The sequence below is a fragment of the Leptonychotes weddellii genome, chromosome 10 (genome assembly GCF_054177405.1).
Source record: "Leptonychotes weddellii isolate Sample4059 chromosome 10, ASM5417740v2, whole genome shotgun sequence".
NCBI classification, from domain to species: domain Eukaryota; kingdom Metazoa; phylum Chordata; class Mammalia; order Carnivora; family Phocidae; genus Leptonychotes; species Leptonychotes weddellii.
In genome coordinates this window covers 96398793-96417583 of record NC_138378.1, presented here as the reverse complement: position 1 = coordinate 96417583, position 18791 = coordinate 96398793, and the positions used below count along the sequence as shown (strand labels likewise).

The 18791-nt window shown below is 37.4% G+C and overlaps 1 protein-coding gene across 2 annotated transcripts in view; it reads right to left on the bottom strand.

The window, feature by feature from the left end:
* Positions 1-18791, bottom strand: part of HEATR5B (HEAT repeat containing 5B) — a 103925-nt gene that overhangs the window by 20955 nt on the left and 64179 nt on the right. For both annotated transcript variants that reach the window (XM_081796918.1, XM_081796920.1), the window contains exons 25-29: positions 15869-16050; positions 13453-13521; positions 8965-9144; positions 2920-3157; positions 1478-1732 (exon numbers count right to left, since the gene is read on the bottom strand). In XM_081796918.1, the coding sequence (XP_081653044.1) occupies positions 1478-1732; positions 2920-3157; positions 8965-9144; positions 13453-13521; positions 15869-16050 (924 nt within the window). The remainder of the gene's footprint in view (positions 1-1477; positions 1733-2919; positions 3158-8964; positions 9145-13452; positions 13522-15868; positions 16051-18791) is intronic.

Here is an 18791-nt window from a genome sequence, read left to right as displayed (position 1 = left end):
AAAAAAAAAATAATCTAATTGAAGGTTAGGAGAGGGAGGCAGCTCCAAGGTCGTGAAGTTGATTAAGAAGATACTCAATTTTTTATTTCTAGGACTTTAAAAAATAATACATTAAAAATAAACTTATGAAAATTATAAAATTACTTCTCATTAAATGGTTACCAAACAATTTTCATGTCTACAAAGATTTTTTAGTGGCAAGCTACACAGGCATAATGGATTATCATGGATAACAATTGTTCTTAATTTGCATAAGGATAAGGTCATTGTTTTAGAAGTCTCTCTTATTTTCATGTAGGAGATCTACTAATGAGTTCTATAATTTCACCTTACCAACTGTGTTCCTCTTCCCTCCCAGAAAATATAAAACTGCTTATGAGCCTCATTAGATTCTTTAATATCTTAATGTTAAAAGAGCATCTATAAAGCATTTATAAATTGAGATTTATTCAAATTTGCTTTAACTTTGCATTTTATTATTTCCTCATAGGACAACCTGTTAAGTGTCAGGTAAAAAGAAAACCTGCCATTGAAAAAGAAAAATGTAGTTTTTTTCTTGAAAATTATTCACTATTGCTCTGTGAGTGAACACGACAGCTAAAATTTTTTTTTTTTTAAGATTTTATTTATTTATTTGACAGAGAGAGAGAACACAAGCAGGGGGAGTGGGAGAGGGAGAAGCAGGCTTCCTGCTGAGCAGGGAGCCCGATGTGGCGCTCCAACCCAGGACCCTGGGATCATGACCTGAGCTAAAGGCAGACGCTAAATGACTGAGCCACCCAGGCGCCCTGACATTTAAAATTTTGAGTATTTAATAATTGAATTTTCCTATTAAAAATTCAGTTAACAATTTAGAAAATGTGTTAAAAAATCCTCCTCTTATTATTCCTTCTCTGGACTGTGGTATATAAAACTTTTCTGTAGCATTAAAATGAAAGATATGAAGGATTTTGGAACATGCCACACCAAAATATGCCTCTTTGGCATATTGCTTATTTTGAGCTGAAGGTACTTGATAAACAGCAAGCAGATGCAGTAAGGGCTCTCTGACCACTTTCCACCTAAAAGCAGGTCATAAAATTTCTCATGAGAAAGGTGCCCTCTCTGTATCAGGAAGAGAAGACTAGGAGTCAGTGTTGAAACAGACTTGTACAAACCTATTAATATTAGTTTCCCCCATATATTTCCTAATCCCTGTCCCACAATTTATTGCCCCCAGCCCAAACCCCTTTGTCTGGTCACATCTTCACAATTTATTGTTCTTTGTGTAAAATGGCATGTAAGTTTTTGGGCCTAATGGCTACTTTAGGTTGAAAATATTAAATCTCTATGCTTTTCTCCTGTTAATCTGTCTTATATCAATTTAATTCTTAGGCCAGCCACAGAACCTAAAGGGACAGAAGGAAACTTTTTCTTCCCTACAGATATGAATTTCAGAAGTGACACATCTTGAAATAGATCAATATGACACACCTACCTAAAATCAGATGCATTCTGTCTTTGTTAATTTCCGGCAAAGATTTAGCACTAGGTGTTGCTCCTGATGCCTGGTTTAAACTGACGGGTGTAGCACGTTTCTGTAAGCCAGGTACGGCTGCTGCTTCTGCAGACTCTGAACATGTAAATCCTGTGCTATTTAACCAAAGTGCCACTGCATGGAGAATCGGGGCCCACGAATTCCGGTAGTGAAGTCTAGCTGTATCAATAGTCTCGGGAGTATAAAATGCTCCACCTGTAAAATAATCAAGCCAATCAAAGCCATTACTTTTATTGTAAGTGGTCAACCATTTATCAACAACTAACTTAAAAATACTCATTACTTACTGTCTTAGTTCATTTGGACTGCTATAACAAAATCGGAGACTGGGTGGCTTATTAAACAGCAGAAATTTATTTCTCACAGTTCTGGAAGGGGGAAGTCTGAGATCAGGCTGCCCACACGCTCAGGTAAGGGCCATCTCTCCGACTCACAGCTGTATTCTTACATGGTGGAAGGGCCTAGGGAGCAATGTGGGGTCTTTTCCCTAAGGGTACAAATCCCATTCCAGAGGGCTTCACCTCCTGACCTAAGCACTTCCCAAAGGGCCCGCGCTTCCTGATACCATCACAATGGGGATTAGGTTTCAACACATGAATTTGGAGGGGACACAAAATTCAGACCATAGCATGTACAAAAGAGCAATGTGGCCAAAGAGATTCTCTTTATTACAAAGCCACCGAAAGTAACGTCTTTCCTGCAGCCGCAGAACTGGAGGGCCTGTGTCTTCCTCACCAATGCTAGGGTTTCTAGCCTTTCCTCTCCACCTACAGATGCTGCTGGGGATCCTCTACCTTCCTCTACCCTGTGGTCACAGGCCTCCTCTTCACTGTTGCCAGAGACTCCCTAAAACCCTGGTTACCTTCTCTTTCTACCACAGCCAGGGAACTCTGTCTTTCTCTTTCACCCTTCCTCTGCCATCCTTCCTTAACTCCTGTTTTCACTACCAAATTGAGGACTTCCCCATCTGTCCTTGCATACATTGACTAGCACAGCAATAAACTTCATCATAGTTATGCATAATGACTTGTTATGCATGGTTATTTAGAGTACTCTAGCTGATACAGTTGTTATAACAGTGAGAACTTTTTGCTTGGGTTAACAAATGAGCTTAATGCTGTATTTGAATTTATAAATTCAATACAGAGAATATGCCCTAAGTGAGAGAGTGCCAAGTTCAAGTCCACAGAAATTTAACATGTCATTACATCTTAAATTATATTATTAAATTATTAATAATTAAATAATTAAATTTAAGGGGTTATACTCACTTTATAAATTTAAGGTGGGTAAGTTACACTATAATATTATTAATTATTATTGTTGCCATATAATTACTACTCTGAACTCCATAAAGGCAAAACTCTGAATGCAGTACTTACCATCTGGGGGGAGCTGACTAGCAAATTCAGCCGGTAAAGTCAAAAGCGCATAGTCTTTTAATGCCGCCAACCATAGGCGGCTGAGTGTTGGCAGTTCGGGTTGCACGAGTGTTATTAAACTATCTGGTGGTAGTTCATCTATGGTACCATAATCATCATCATCATCATCAGTACTTTTCATTGCTCTTTTTGGCTTTGACTCTGCTTCCTTCTTAATATTCATAGCAACCACATATACCTAGTAAGATATTTAGGAGGAGGAAATAACAAGGCATAATATTAAGAGATGATATAATCTAAGTTGCTATGATTATACAATTGAATTATTGAAAGTAATTGAGTATAGACACTGAAAAGTCTATAACTTCATGATTTCCTGACAACCTCCAAAGAATAATTCTACCTGCTTTGGAGACAATCTTTTTTTTATCGATCTGACTTCTGACTATTCCTCTCAAAAAATATTCCTTCAGCAGGGTTCTCTGAAATTTTTCTGGCTTCTCTTGTTATACTTTACAAAGCCCCCTTTTATGTGTGGTTCTTTTTGGTCATAGGGTATAACTTCCTGTTTACTGCCTCCACTTTCACAGACTTATTAGATACAATCAAACAGCATTCAAAGAAAAAGGCTGGAGGGGGATTGGAGAAGGGCCAGAGAAAGGATTTCCATAAATATCCTTCTAACCTCTTAAGTGATATTTAGCAATCTGGCCTTTATAATAGAGAATTGAGCCAAGCATATAATTTACTAGTCACATATATATTATCTGTATCCTTTCTCTCCACTTAGTAAACCAAAAAGATGTATAACAGCAACTTCCTAAAACATAATTTTAAAGATTCTTCTTTGTTGCAGTTATTTTTGTTTTTGTTTTTGTGCATTCATTTAGGCTTTGGCAATTGGTATAGACTGAGTACAGAACATGAGGCAGAAGTAGGTGAAGGTTTTACTCCATAGGCAATGGGGAAGGGAAGAGGTCACTGCAGGATTTATAGATCAGATATTATGTATTTTTTCTGAACTTTTAATTTTATTTTAAAATTATACCACAAAAAGTTTTGAAAATGAGTTTAAATTACTCATAATCCCAATTTCCAGGTTACCATATTCTATCTTTATAAATTGTAATTTTGTTGTACAAAGAATTTTGTATTTAATTTTATCTATTAACATATCATAAGGTTTTCCCATGAAATGCTAGTCTTCATAACCATTACTCTTAATGGCTGTAGGGGATGAGCCATAATACATCTAACAATTTCCCTACATTGAAATTTTATATTTACTTCTGATTCTTTACTTAGCATTGGGAATCTTAACAAGATAAGATATAATTTTCAAAGGCAAAAGGTGTACAGTTCTTCACATTATAAATAATGTTCCAAGTAAAGCTTTTTGTAAACATTTCCTTCCTGTATTTTGGATATTTTTCCCTAAGATAAAGTCCCAGAAACAGAATTATTGCATTAGTGATTACAAATATTTTTATGGCTCTGAATAGACACTGCCAAAACCTTTCTAAAAGGGTTCTATAATTTACATTGCTACTTGCAATACAGGAGAATATATTTTTTAGACTTCTTTTTAAACAATCTTTAGCTTATCTTTCTTATTAGATATTACACAAGAAAAAGAGAAAAATCAGAAGTATAAGTAAAATGAAGAAAATGAGAAAATACCATTAGTATTCTAAACATGTTGTATATATATAGTCTTTTAAATAATACTGTGTGAATAACTTTTATTTTTTTAATTAAAATTTTTTTTTAAAGATTTATTTATTTGAAAGAGAGAGAGAAAGAGAGCATGCGGTGGTGAGGGGCAGAGGGAGGAGAGACAGTCCCAAGCACACTCCCCACTGAGTGTGGAGCCCAACACAGGGCTCGATCTCATGACCCTGAGATCACGCCCTGAGCCGAAACCAAGTCAGACGCCCAACCAACTGCACCCCACAGGCATCCCTGTGAATAACTTTTAACCCAATTTTCGATTCACTTAATTCCATCATCTCTTAGGATCAAGACATACTTTTAAGTTATTTCCATTTTTCTGAGAAAAAAATAAACATCAAAATAAACATCATCAGCAGAGTCTTTGTGTATATCCTTAATATTCCTTATGATAAACTGGTCAGCTAATGTGTGGTTTTAGTAAGTGTTTTGATACGTATCACCCTTTAGAAAAATTTTACTAATACTATTATTCTAAAAATGATGTTAATTTAGCTGGGAAATGTTTCTATATTTCTTCCCCCCTCCCATATGTTTATGTGTAGTTTTGTTTCCTCTCTGTGAATTGTCAATTCATATTCTTTGCCCAAATTTGCATTTTAGAATGATTATTCTGACAATCTGAACAGTAACAGCTGGAGGTGGAGGTGGGGGAGACTAACAGTAGAAAAAAAGTAGGATGCAACTGCATAGACCAGGTAACAGATGATGAGGACTCAAACTAAAGGCAGGGGTAGAAGAGAGGAAGTATTTATTTATAGATATGGAAAAGGTATATATAATCTATTGCTAAATTTTTTTTTTTAAGATTTTATTTATTCATTTGAGACACAGAGATACAGAGAGAAAGCATGAGCAGGGGGAGAGGAAGAGGGAGAGGGAGAAGAAGCAGGCTCCCCGCTGAGCCAGGAGCTCGATGTGGGGCTCGATCCCAGGACCCTGGGATCATGACCTGAGCCAAAGGCAGATGCTTAACCATCTGAGCCACCCAGGCGCCCCTCTATTGCTAAATTAAAAAAAATAGTTGCTATGTTGAATAAAATTCTATTTTTATTTTAAAAAAAGATATAGATAGATACACACATTTTAAGGCATATAAATAGATTTGTATGTGCATATATGCATAGTGATATACACCAAAATATTAAAAATAGTTATCTCTGGATGATAAGATAGTATGATTACAGAGAGGATAAGATTACAGATTTTTTCCAATAATACCTTTTCTCTATATTCTGAATATGTGTAGTGAATATAGGTATTTTTATTATCAGAACAATATGACATTATTTTCAAAGATAGCATTAACAAAGTCAAATACACAGGAATTAGTTACCTACTAGATATAAGATGAAGGGGATTGAAGAAGAAGCAGTTAATACTAATACCTAGGTTCTGGCCTGAAGATAGGAGGTAGGACCAGTAGTTGACATAAAGAGGAAAAAAGAAGAAAGAGAAAACACAGTATTTTTTTTAGACATGTTGGGTGTACAGTACTTATGGGTCATCCAAGGGGAGATGTCTAATAAACAGCTAAAAATATGGGATTGGAATTTAGGAGGTCTGGGTGGAAAAGCAGAAATACAATCTTTTTTTTTTTTTTAAGATTTTATTTATTTGAGAGAGAGAGAATGAGAGAGAGAAAGCACATGAGAGGGGGAGGGTCAGAGGGAGAAGCAGACTCCCTGCCGAGCAGGGAGCCCGATGAGGGACTCTACCCAGGGACTCCAGGATCATGACCTGAGCCGAAGGCAGTCACTTAACCAACTGAGCCACCCAGGAGCCCCAGAATTACAATCTTTAATATGCAAGTTAAAGCTACAGGCCACGGGTATGGATGAAGCTGCCCATAAAGTACGAAGAGGGAGGAAAGGGACAAGAAAAATACATTTAAAGAGCGGGCAGGCAAAGAGAGGCCAGCAAGTGATGTTGAGAATGAATAACGAAAAGGAAACAGGAGAAGCAAGAGAGGAGTGTCACAAAAGTCAAGGAAAACAAAGGGCTTCTAGAGGAGACAATATCAAATGCTGCAGAGAGGCCAAGTAACACGGAAACTGACGAGTGCACAGTGATAACAGATAACTCTCTGATTTGTAACTTTAGTGAGAGTGATTCCAATGGAGTGGTGAGGACACAGGGAAACTGAAGGGACCTCATGAAAAGCTGCTTTTTTTTGCTCCTTTTCCTGCTTGCTGGGATCTGCACCCACCTTACCCATGCTGTATGTCCTCCTTGTAAAGTCAAGGACTTAATGATTTCTTTTGAGTCTTTCAGCACAACAGACAACATCTAAAGAATGACCAGGTGAGGTCGTCATGTACGTTTTCCACGACCACTGACTCCAGACACCTTGACACCAAGACCCCTAGAGCTCCAGGGCATAAGGGACTTAGGCAGGACACCTGAGCACTCCTTGTCTTGATCAGTTCCTGGATGTGTGAAAGGGCATGTACACCAGACCACCATCCTCAATAAAAACTCCACGCCCCAAGCAAAGATGAGACTCACTCTCCTTTCCTTTCCAAGTCTTCCAGATGCTGTCTGTATCTGCTGTCTCTAAAGCTTCAATAAAACCCTGCTCTCATTTCCTCTTGGTGTGCATTTGATTTTGATCCTGCTCGAAGCCAAGGATCCTGTTGATTGGTCCTGCACAACCCCCTTTGGGTCCTCAGACCCAGCCAGCCTGCCACAGTGAGAATGACCCCAGATTGTGGGGGACTGAGAAGCAGGTGACCAAGAGTTGAGGAAGTGAAGATACTGAAACTCCCTCAGTGAACTGAGACTGAAGAGGAGAGAGCGAAAGCAGTGAGGAGAAGGATACACTTAGGTGGGAAGGAAGGCAGGCAAGAAGAGTGAGCACATAGAGGGAGAGGCTGAAGATACAGAAGTGGGCATGACTGACAGCACTGAGCTGGAAAGTCTCCCCTTCACATTCATGCTTAACTAACATTAACTAACAGGTGAAAGGACAGTTCCCAACTTATGAAAGTCTAAAGATTTCAAGGTAACACTCTGAGGAGATGGAAAATGGATATCCTCAGCTTTCTGAGTGAAAAAGTATAAGCAAAGATAGGTCTTCAGGAGAGAAATCTAGAATATGCTGGGCATTTGAAGAGCATGACAACGGTAAAGAAGATCAGCAGGGAAAAGAATTACTAGACAGCATTCAGGGCTGAGGCATGAGCTGCAAAACTTTAAATTAGAAAAAGGTGTCAATAAAAACGTGCATTATTAATTTAGTTATGTGAGGTTCTTTTTTTTTTTTTTTTAAGATTTTTTATTTATTTATTTGACAGAGAGAGACATAGCGAGAGAGGGAACACAAGCATGGGGAGGGGGAGAGGGAGAAGCAGGCTTCCCCGCGGTGCAGGGAGCCCAATGCGGGACTCGATCCCAGGACCCTGGGATCACGACCTGAGCCGAAGGCAGACGCTTAACGACTGAGCCACCCAGGCGCCCCTATGTGAGGTTCTGATCTAATTTTTTAAAAGCAATAATCTATCTTCCATTCAGTGCCAATCACAATTGTCCTTTGATATACATTGCCTTACAAGAAGATATTTTTCCACATTGTAATGAAAAAACAAAACAAAAAACAAAACTGAGGCTCTGAGAGATCAAATCACTTGACCAAAGTCACAAAGACGGTAAATTACAGACAGAGAGAACCTGTTCTAGGGCCTCTGATTTAACATTTAATGCTTTTTATACTAAACTATGCCAGCCTTCCTGGTAGGTGAATCAAGCATATTAATGCAAGTCAGCAAAGAACTAGCTGACTGGCAACCCATGTTACGATCATCAGACTCTGTGCTGCCTAATTTCCACATAATTTGTTAGGGGAGCCCTTTCTCAATATAGAAATTTTGAAAAAACTGATTAAAAAACATAACTTTTGGGGCGCCTGGGTGGCTCAGTCGTTAAGCATCTGCCTTCAGCTCAGGTCATGATCCCAGGGTCCTGGGATGGAGCCCTGCATCCGGCTCCTTGCTCCGCGGGAGGCCTGCTTCTCCCTCTCCCACTCCCCCTGCTTGTGTTCCCTTTCTTGCTGTCTCTCTCTCTGTCAAATAAATCAATAGAATCTTTAAAAAAACAAAAAACATAACTTTCAAAGGTTTATAAGAGCTCTTTTGAGACATAAATATATACATATTTCAGTGAGAAAGAGCAAATAACAGATTTCCAAAAAGCACTGCATACCAAAGGTCAGTTTAAAAAACAACAAAAATCAAATAAAATTGTTTTTACCTACAGGACTAGGGGAACATTTTCTCATGGATGGAGAAATGGTTCAAAAACAAAGGCTGTGGTTACCTCTGCCCACGCTTTGAGAACAGCCAGTTTTTCCATAGTTGTGGCACTCTCTCGGTACAGCTGGCTAGAAGATCCTTTTCCAGCCTGCACTTTGTCCAGAGAAGAGACAAGCAGATTGTGCACTCGACGGAGGTCATTGAGATCACTGACAACTCCACTTCCAATCCATGTACTACACACCTAGCCAAAGAAAAACATTTTTAATTTTCTATAAAAAAATTAATATTAACATATAAGAGTAGGAAGTAAATATGATTTTTTTTTCCTTGGGGGAAGAAACACAAAATACCAATGAAGAAAATGAAACAAAAAAACCCCTGAATGCTGTGCTTCAACATTATTTTTGAATAACAAATCAACAACAAGGATGGAAGTTATTATACTCTTATGTGGAAAACTAACAGTATTTACTTATTTTATTTCCATTGTCCAATGTGACAAAAATTTTAACGGAAAAAAATTTCTGCCTGAATTACTTCAGTTGTGAATAATTCTTCAACATTTCTGCTTACTACAGGCAAAGGGTTATTCTGGGTGCTATGGAAGAGATTTAAAAATAAATAAATAAAGGGGAAAAATCTAGTCCCTGTCCTCAAGAAAGAAAACACAGATTGAATGAACATTTTAGGACTGCAATACTACACTTAAAAACAGAGAAGGGAGAGATTACTTTTAGCAGAAGAAATGGGAATGTTTAGGTATCAGGAAGGTCTGTGTGTATAAATACAGAGGAGTTACATGGGAAAAGAGATGAGATTAGCAAAATTAACTGGGATCAGATTATGTTACAATTTAAATTCCATGCAAACTGAATTCAGACTTTGTTCTATGGGCAATCAGTTTCCAAGGCTTTTGAGCAGGGAGATTACAACTGAAATTGTGCTGGGGGTGCCTGGGTGGCTCAGCTGGTTAAGCATCCGACTCTTGATTTCGGCTTGGGTCATGATCTTGGGGTTGTGGGATCGAGCCCCATGTCAGGCTCCGAGCTCAGCATGGAGTCTGCTTGCAAGTCTCTCTCTCCTTCTCCCCTTGCCCCTCCAACTCCCCTCAATCAATCAATCAATCAATCAAATCTTAAAAAAAAAAAGAATTGTGCTTTAGGAAGATTGTTCCAGTATTTATACCAGGAAAGAACGTATTTAAATGGTAAGCAATGTGTTCAGTTAAATGACTATTACAATATTATGGGACAGAGATGATATAGATCAAGCTGGGAATGGAATGAAAAGGGAGTGTCACCTGAGAAAGCCTTGGAGACAGAAATCACAGGATTTGGAAACCAATTAAATATTTTTAGGGGAGGGGCCAGAGACTTGCAAAAAGTGTGAGGAATCAAAGATGGCTGTTGTAAATAATGCTGCAATAAACAGGTGTGCATGCATCCCTCTGAATTAGTATTTCTGTATTCTTTGGGTAAATACCTAGTGGTGTGATTACTAGATCATAGGGTAGTTCTATTTTTTACTTTTTTTTTTTTTTACAATAGCCAAATTACAGAAGCAACCTAAGTGTCCATCAACAGATAAATGGGTAAAGAGAATGTAGTATATATACGCATGTATATACACACATACATACATATATACACATACAATGGAATATTACTCAGCCATAAAAAGGAAAGAAATCTTGCCATTTGCAACAACATGGATAAAGCTACGGAGTATAATGCTAAGTGAAATAAGCCAGTCAGAGACTAAGACAAATACCATATGATTTCACTTATATGTAGAATTTAAGAAACAAAACAAATGAACAAAGGGTTAAGAAAGAGACAAATCAAGAAACAGACTCTTAACTATAGAGAACTGGTGGTTACCAGAGGGGAGGGGGTGGGGGGATGGGGGAACTAGGTGAAGGGGAGAAGAGCACACTTATAGTGATGAACACTGAGTAATGCATAGAACTGCTGAATTGCTATACTGTACACCCAAAACTAATATAACTATACTGGAATTAAAATTTTAAAAAACAATAACTAGGGAGATCTGGGAACTCTCCACAAACAGGTAATAACTAAAGCAATGTTATCAGTAAATTTGTTCAAGGACTGATGTATAAAAAAAAAAGGTGTAAGGACAGAACACAGGGAAGATAGTTACACTTAAGGGACAAGCAGAATAAGAGTAAACAATGAAAGAAATTGAAAAGAAAATGCCAGAAGAGCAAAAGGAAAACCAGGCAAGTGCAGGGACACTAGAGTCAAAGGAAGAATGTTGATGAGGAAGGGGTGGCCTGGTGGTGTTAGCTTGCCTCCATAATCACAAGTCCTCACTTTAAAGAACCTGAAACTCGGGGTGCCTGGTGGCTCAGTCAGTAGAGCATGCAACTCAGTAGAGCATGCAACTAGTGAGTTCAAGCCCCAGTATGGGTGTGGAGATTACTTGAAAATAAAATCTTAAAAAAAAAAAAAATATAGAGTATGAAAGTAGAAACTGCAGGTTCTGCATTATAGGTTTGGCTTATGAAAAAAGATAAAGTAGCACTGAATCAGCAAAATCATATTCAGAGAAAAGACCCTGGCCTTATATCAAGAGTGGTACATGAACCTACATTTATCCATTTTAATCTGAAATAAGATATTTAAAATATATGTTTATGATTCCTATGCTGATTTAAAGGATTTTTTTTTTTTTTTATTAAACCACTGATTACTGTCTCCAGTTGTGTTACATTTGAGAGTCTCCCTATAATACCTAAAAATTACCCTGATTCAGTTTCAGGTTTAACATGACATCTGTTCTAGTAAATGGATGCCATGTTTCATGATCTGTCCAAAACCAACTCCTTACTTTCCTTTAAGAAAAAGGAACTTGCAACCCATTGTCCATCTGTTTCAAAACTAGGTTTCCGGGCGCCTGGGTGGCTCAGTTGGTTAAGCGACTGTCTTCGGCTCAGGTCATGATCCCAGGGTCCTGGGATCGAGTCCCACATCGGGCTCCCTGCTCTGCGGGGAGCCTGCTTCTCCCTCTCCCACTCCCCTTGCTTGTGTTCCCTCTCTCGCTGTGTCTCTCTGTCAAATAAATAAATAAAATCTTTAAAAAAAAAAAACTAGGTTTCCTCCCAGAAACTGGACAGGAGGTCAAGAACGTAAGCCTGTGTAAGTAGAAAAGAAGAAACTTCATACAGGAAAAGCAGCTTACAGCCACATAAGGTATAAGAAGTTGAAGGCAAATTCAGTTAACAGGAGATTTTCATACTACTCATCCACAAGATGAAATCTGAATAGGCTTTGCTTTTCTATGAACAGGAGCTTTGTAGGCTTTGTCTGCTTAAATACTATGCTCTGAAACATCATCATGATACATTTATTTATACAGGATTATGGTTTCTGATTGTTTGTGTGTCGGCATCTCATACCAAACGGCCTGCTCTAACTCTGACGTTTGTATTACGATCCACAGATCTCTCTCTTTAACAAGGCTCCCTCTTTTCTCTCTGGTCTGCTGTTTGTGAGAGGAGTTCATTTCTCTGAAGGCCATCATTAAGACAGCAGACTACAGAGAAATAAATCTTAACAATGGGGGGGGTGGTGCCTGGGTGGCTCAGTCGGTTAAATGTCTGACTCTTGATTGTGGCTCAGCTCATGATCTCAGGGTTGTGAGACTGAGCCCTGTGTCAGGCTCCTCACTGGGCGTGGAACCTGCTCAATATTCTCTCTCCCCCTCTCCCTATGCCCCTACCCCACCTCTCCCTCTCTAAAAAAAAAAAAACAACAAACTTAACAATGGGAGGAAGAGGCAAACTCATTCAGCCTGAGAAAACAAAGTAAGAACTTTACACTTATTGTAAATAGCAGAACATTCTTTGTCTAGAGGTCACATGTAGCTTGATTATGGATTCTAAGCAATAATGATGGACCACAGCCCTGTACTCCAGAAAATGCAGAAGGAGAGAGTTGCTTCTCTTCTGTCCTTAGGAAAGCAGATCAAGAATCCAATTTCCTCCAAGATGAGAGCTTAATGCATGAATCCATTTTCAGAATGAGGCATTAAAAAAAAGGGACTTATCAAAAGCATAGGACTGTAAGTGCTTTTGTGACTTTTTTCAAATATAATAATGTGAGAATAATCTCCTGGGATTAATTTTGCAATGAAATTTCCATATTGTGAAATTCTCCAGAAACTTACAGAATTTTCACAAACTGATAAAAAAAAATCTTTTATTACCTAATTATCATTAATATGCATTCTTTAATTATTTTGTAATCTTACTTTTATTTTTAGTCCCTCTGATTTTTATACCTTTGTTCACTATTGGATGATAAAAGACCTATGTATCCCAAAGTCATTTCCTCAGCTATGACAAAAAAAGGGATGCAATTAACAGTTACTACTTCATCATTTGATACAGAATAAAAGAAGAAACTGTCACTGTTGTATTTCCAAGATAAAAATATTTGATTTTTCTCCTTTCTTGGAAGTGAAATTCTAAGGTATCTATTAATTTAAAGAAGGTAACTATAGAAAACCCTATTTTTCTTCTTACCTGGCAGGCTTTTGCTATTATGTCTGATGGGGTATCTTGTGAAAAGGCTGGTCTTAGAGCAGCTCCCACCTAAGAAAATGAATATGAGCATTTTACTGTTAAAGATAAGTAGTAATCTAATACAAAACCTCTTGTGTCTTTGGAGATGAAAACACACAAAACACATCTTTGTTATTTTCTTTTTTATCACATCTCCCTTATCTCTCTTTTCAGTTACAATAAACTCAAACCTACCATTTTTCTTTTGCTTTCCAGGAGGTTATAATCATTATTGAATCTATACAAATGCTATACCAAAACAGGCAATTAATCTTGTTTCTTTTTCCTTTGTTTTTAATAGGAAACAGGATTTTCTGACAAAGTCACATGTTCCTAGACATAACAGAAAACTTCTGTTCTTTTTTTATTATGTCTATATTTTCCTGAATGTATCCTAACAGTATTTACCTCATGGGTGAATCTCATATAACTGGATCAATTCCTTTAATAACTGAGTAGTACTAAAAATTCACATAGTCACTGAAAGACCTCAGAGACCATTTCACCTCAAAAAAAAGATACTTTAAAAGAAGGATGCTCAGGGCTCCTGGGTGGCTCAGTCAGTTAAGCATCTGCCTTAGGCTCAGGTCATGATCCCAGGGCCCTGGGATGGAGCCCGACATCAGGCTCCCTGCTCGGCGGGGAGCCTGCTTCTCCCTCTCCCCCTGCCTGCCACCCTCCTGCTTGTGCTCTCTCTCTGTCAAAAAATAAATAAAATCTTTAAAAAAATTTTTTAAAAAAAGGGTGCTTAAGAAATATTCATTTATGTACCACTGTCATAGTAATAAGTGAAGGAATATGAGCTTTAGTTTTAATAAGCCAATCCAGTCATAGATTCTTAAGTACATTAGATTTAATGTGTATGAACTGAATAAGGAATTAGATAGAGTCAACTCCTAATCTGAGACATCTTCCCTTACACAAGAGAGTAAGTCACTGAAATATATCAACAGTAGTTTAGAAATGGATCAAGAGTCCCTCTCCATGACTGAAAACACATGGCAACTAATTGCAGTGTTGGTAGTACAGTTATCAACTAATCACAGAGCTGGGCTGGGTCCTGTACCGAAGGAGAAAGAGATTACTGGGTTGACTGATAAAACCGGAATATGACTGACTATATTCATATATATATATATTCTATAATAGAAGTAATATATCAACACTGAATTTCCTGCAGTTGATAACTGTTCTGTGGTTATGTAAGTCAGTGTTCTTGTCCTTTGGAAACACAGACTGAAGTATTAAAGGGTAAAGGTACATGATTTAAATAATTATTCTTCCCATTTTTCTGTAAGTTTATAATTATTCCTAAGTAAAAAGTCAAAACAAAACAAAACAACAAACCTTCATTCTTATAGGTTGGGTATTTGGGAGTAAATAATTGTATACGGGTTTTCTATAGCCAGTTGGGCTAGAAGCCATAACTTCCTCACCTGTACTTATGATGGAAAAACAATGGAGCATACATTATTCACCCTTTTTAATTTTGTGTATGTTTGGGTATAGCTTTTATTTATTTAGTTATGTATTTATTTATTTATGTTATGTTAATCACTGTACATCATTAGTTTTTGATGTAGTGTTCCATGATTCATTGTTTCGTGTAACACCCAGTGCTCCATTCAGTACGTGCCCTCCTTAATACCCATCACCGGGCTAACCCATCCCCCCACCCCCGTCCCCTCTAGAACCCTCAGTTTGTTTCTCAGAGTCCATAGCCTCTCATGTTAGATGAGGTGTTGTGTATCTGAAGCTAAGGTTCTGGTATAATTACAGTAAAAAAAAAAAATGTGTCTTCCTTCCTTGATAACTTAAGTTTCTTTGTCTTTACATAACCCATCATAACCAGGATTAAATCTATTGTGCCTCAGTTCAAGAACGCAAATAAAGTTATAAATCTGAGGAAACAAGTATCTCTGTTTAGAATACAATACAATATTTTTTGAAGGTATGTAATTCTTTCAGTCATATTTTTAACTGCTGTTATTAAAAGTTACCCTTCAGCATACAAAGTTGCCCTTTTTATTTTTAAAAATGCTTATCAAGTCTTGACATATAAAAGTAATGTCAGCAAATCCACAACACTCTTTGAATGTCTTATCTTTTAAATGGCATGGCTAAACGTCTAAACACAAGACTGAAAAGCTAGGCTGCAATTCTCTTCTAGTTTTATCACCAATACACTATCAGAACTTAAAAATAGTGACAAGTTTTATACTATTGTTTCTTCAACTGTGGGATTCAACTATGTAACAGATGATGGGAATAAAGATATGCAGTTGAAGTTCCAAATACATTTCTCCAGGGAATCTTCACTCCTTTAATGATCATGCAAAGGATCCATTTTAAGTTTTAGATAAACAGAGTATCTCACATTAGCTTGATACTGCTCCAGAATCACATGGCCTGGAAATTCTGGCTCAGGCACAGATGCAAACTTCTTGATAATGTCTTCAAGTGCTTGGAGCCCAGCCATCCGCAGCTGATTACTATGATCGGTTGCAGCCATGAATGCCATGCGAATCAGGTCAGAGAGATGAAGTACCAACAGGTCATCTAAAAATAAAAATAGAAGGCAAAAAGGAAAACTCTAAAAATAGATATTACAACACAAAAATATGAAATGAAATAAACCTCTTTAAAAAAGCACTTATGTTTGGGGCACCTGGATGGCTCAGTAAGTTAAGTGTGTGCCTTCAGCTCAGGTCATGATCCCAGGGTCCTGGGATCAAGCCCTGCATCAGGCTCCCTGCTTAGTGGGGAGTCTGCTTCTCCTTCTCCTTCTGCCTGCCGCTCCCCCTGCTTGTGCTCTCTCCCTCTCTGTCAAATAAATAAATAAAATCTTAAAAAAAACCACTTATGTTCCACATATTTCACTATGTCTAAAAATAACAAAGATACACTTTCAAGAAAGCTCGTGTATCATAATTTCTCAAGAATACTGGTAAACCTTTACCCAATATGGTAATATAGATGACATTATTGGATGTACAATAGCATTTGAAGCAAAATAACTATAATAACTTTCCCCAAAGGAGTTTGTAATTCTTTTAGAATAGGATTGGCAGATTTTTCCTGTAAAGAACTAGATACTTTTGGTTTTGCTGGCTATATAATTTCTATCACAACTACTCAACTCTGCTGTTGTAGAATGAAAAGAGTCATAGATCACGTGTATATAAATGGGTATGCTGTGTTCCAATAAAACTTTATTTAAAAAAAACAGGCTATGGTCTGGATTTGGACTGTAGGAAGTAGTTTTCCAACCTCTACTCTGGAAAAGACTTTTATAATGACAAGATGTAGAAAAGGGAAGTCTTTTTCCTTTTAGAGTAAAGGCTACCCCAGATCTTAAGCTTAAAAGCAAGTCTCAAAAGGATTCAAAAGATACCAAGTAATTTAACTACATCCCAGAACAAAGTCCAACATATTTAAAGGAATACAACAAAATCCAGCCCTACTACTATAAAATCTGCAAATCTGGCATGTAATAAAAAATTACCAGGGATGCAAAGAAGTAAGAAAATATATCTTGCAACAAGGGAAAAAAAAACCCTCAGTGAATAGAAACAGATCCAGAAATGAAAAAGGTGATGAAATTAGCAGACAGGGAGCCTAAAATAGTTATCATAAATATGTTGTCTATATTCAAGAAAGAAAACAAAAACCTGAGCATATTGAAGAGAGAAGTATTGAAGAGAGAAGGGAACCACAATGAGTCTTGTAGAAATGAAAAAATAAAAAATGACAAATATACTGGATAAGATTATTAGTGATTAGATACTGAAGAAGAAAAGACTGGTGAACGTAAAGAACTAGCAACTGAAGTTATCTAAAGACTTTATCAAGCTCAAGTACTCTAAAGTTCTTCAGGAGGCTGCAAGACTCCCAAAGTCTTTTTGAAGCAGTGGCAATCTGTGGCTCAGCTGGATTCCCAAACAGCTCCTATTTAAACAGGTTTTTGTGGTTATTGCTATTGTGAAGGTTATAAGACAAGTATGGTCTAATTTTTTTCATGTGCCTACCTAAAATTCCAATTTTAGAATCTTAAATTTAAAAAAGAACATTTACTGGCTTGGGGAAGAGGAACAAAGGAGAGAGAGAAAAAAAAAAAATTGGCTAGAAGCCCCCAATACTTCCTCACCTAAGGGAGGCAAAAACACACCATCAATAAAAATCAGGTATAATGAACTACTGCCAGAAGTTGGGAGGAAATTTCCAAGGCAGATGGAACTGGATTAAAATGAGCCTATTCATATTATGCCAACCGAAAAGTAAATAAAAAGATCCATTACTCCTCCAGTACTCTCTGTTACCTAATTAAAAAGGTCTAGAATGATAGCAATCTACCAACCAAAAACTAGGCAATTATTCCCGAAAGTACTGTCACTTCTCTACACAAATCTCTACTTCCAACTTTTCTTAAGTCAAGATGTCTTTTTTCCAAATCCAAGGAGATAAACTCCCAGAGCAGGGGAATGGGAAGGGGCATGAAGCAGGAACTCTAAAATGGGGAGGGAAGTAGGGGGCTGTTTGAGGTTTATTATATTCCGGGAGCAGTAGTTCCATACAACTAAAGCTCAGTGGATACAAAGGGGGATAAGGATGATAAAGGAAGAGCCTGGATAGCACATTTATTTGGTCTATAACTTTGAAAAATACATGCTGACATGATTGTTCAGAATAGCAGGCAATGGGAACTAGAAAGGATCCTGTTTCAGTCCAGCAGAACAAAGCATGTCAGATACTGGAATCTAGGTTGGAAAGCTGTTATATCAGCTTACCATCCAGCTACCAATGTGAAGTACCAGTAAACAAAGACCAAGAATATGGGCAATCCACCCACACACACACTGTGAGCAAATTTCAAGTAGGGAGAGTGCTCTCCCCTCTTTCAAGGATATATAAACAAATAAGCCTATGAAGAAAACACATGCAGGCAAAATAAAGATTCTGAAGATTCAGAAAGAGCTAATCTCAAAAACAATTTTCTATATAAATCAGAATAAAATAAAGAAAATCACTTGGCATCTCAATAGAAGGCAAAAAATCATGGCTGCTACCGAATAAGAACAGAAAATCATAAAGAGTCAAAAGGATATGATATAATGAAGGCAGAAAAAAGACAAAAAATTAAGGGAAAACTAAAAACAAAATAAGACTTAAGACCCACTATGGGGGCAGAAAACAGTAAAACATTATCAATGGTATAAAGGGAAAATTTGTGAGGATCTCTGAGAATGCAGGCAAAAGACAAGATACAAACAAAGAGAGAAAAAGCATTAAATACAAAGAAA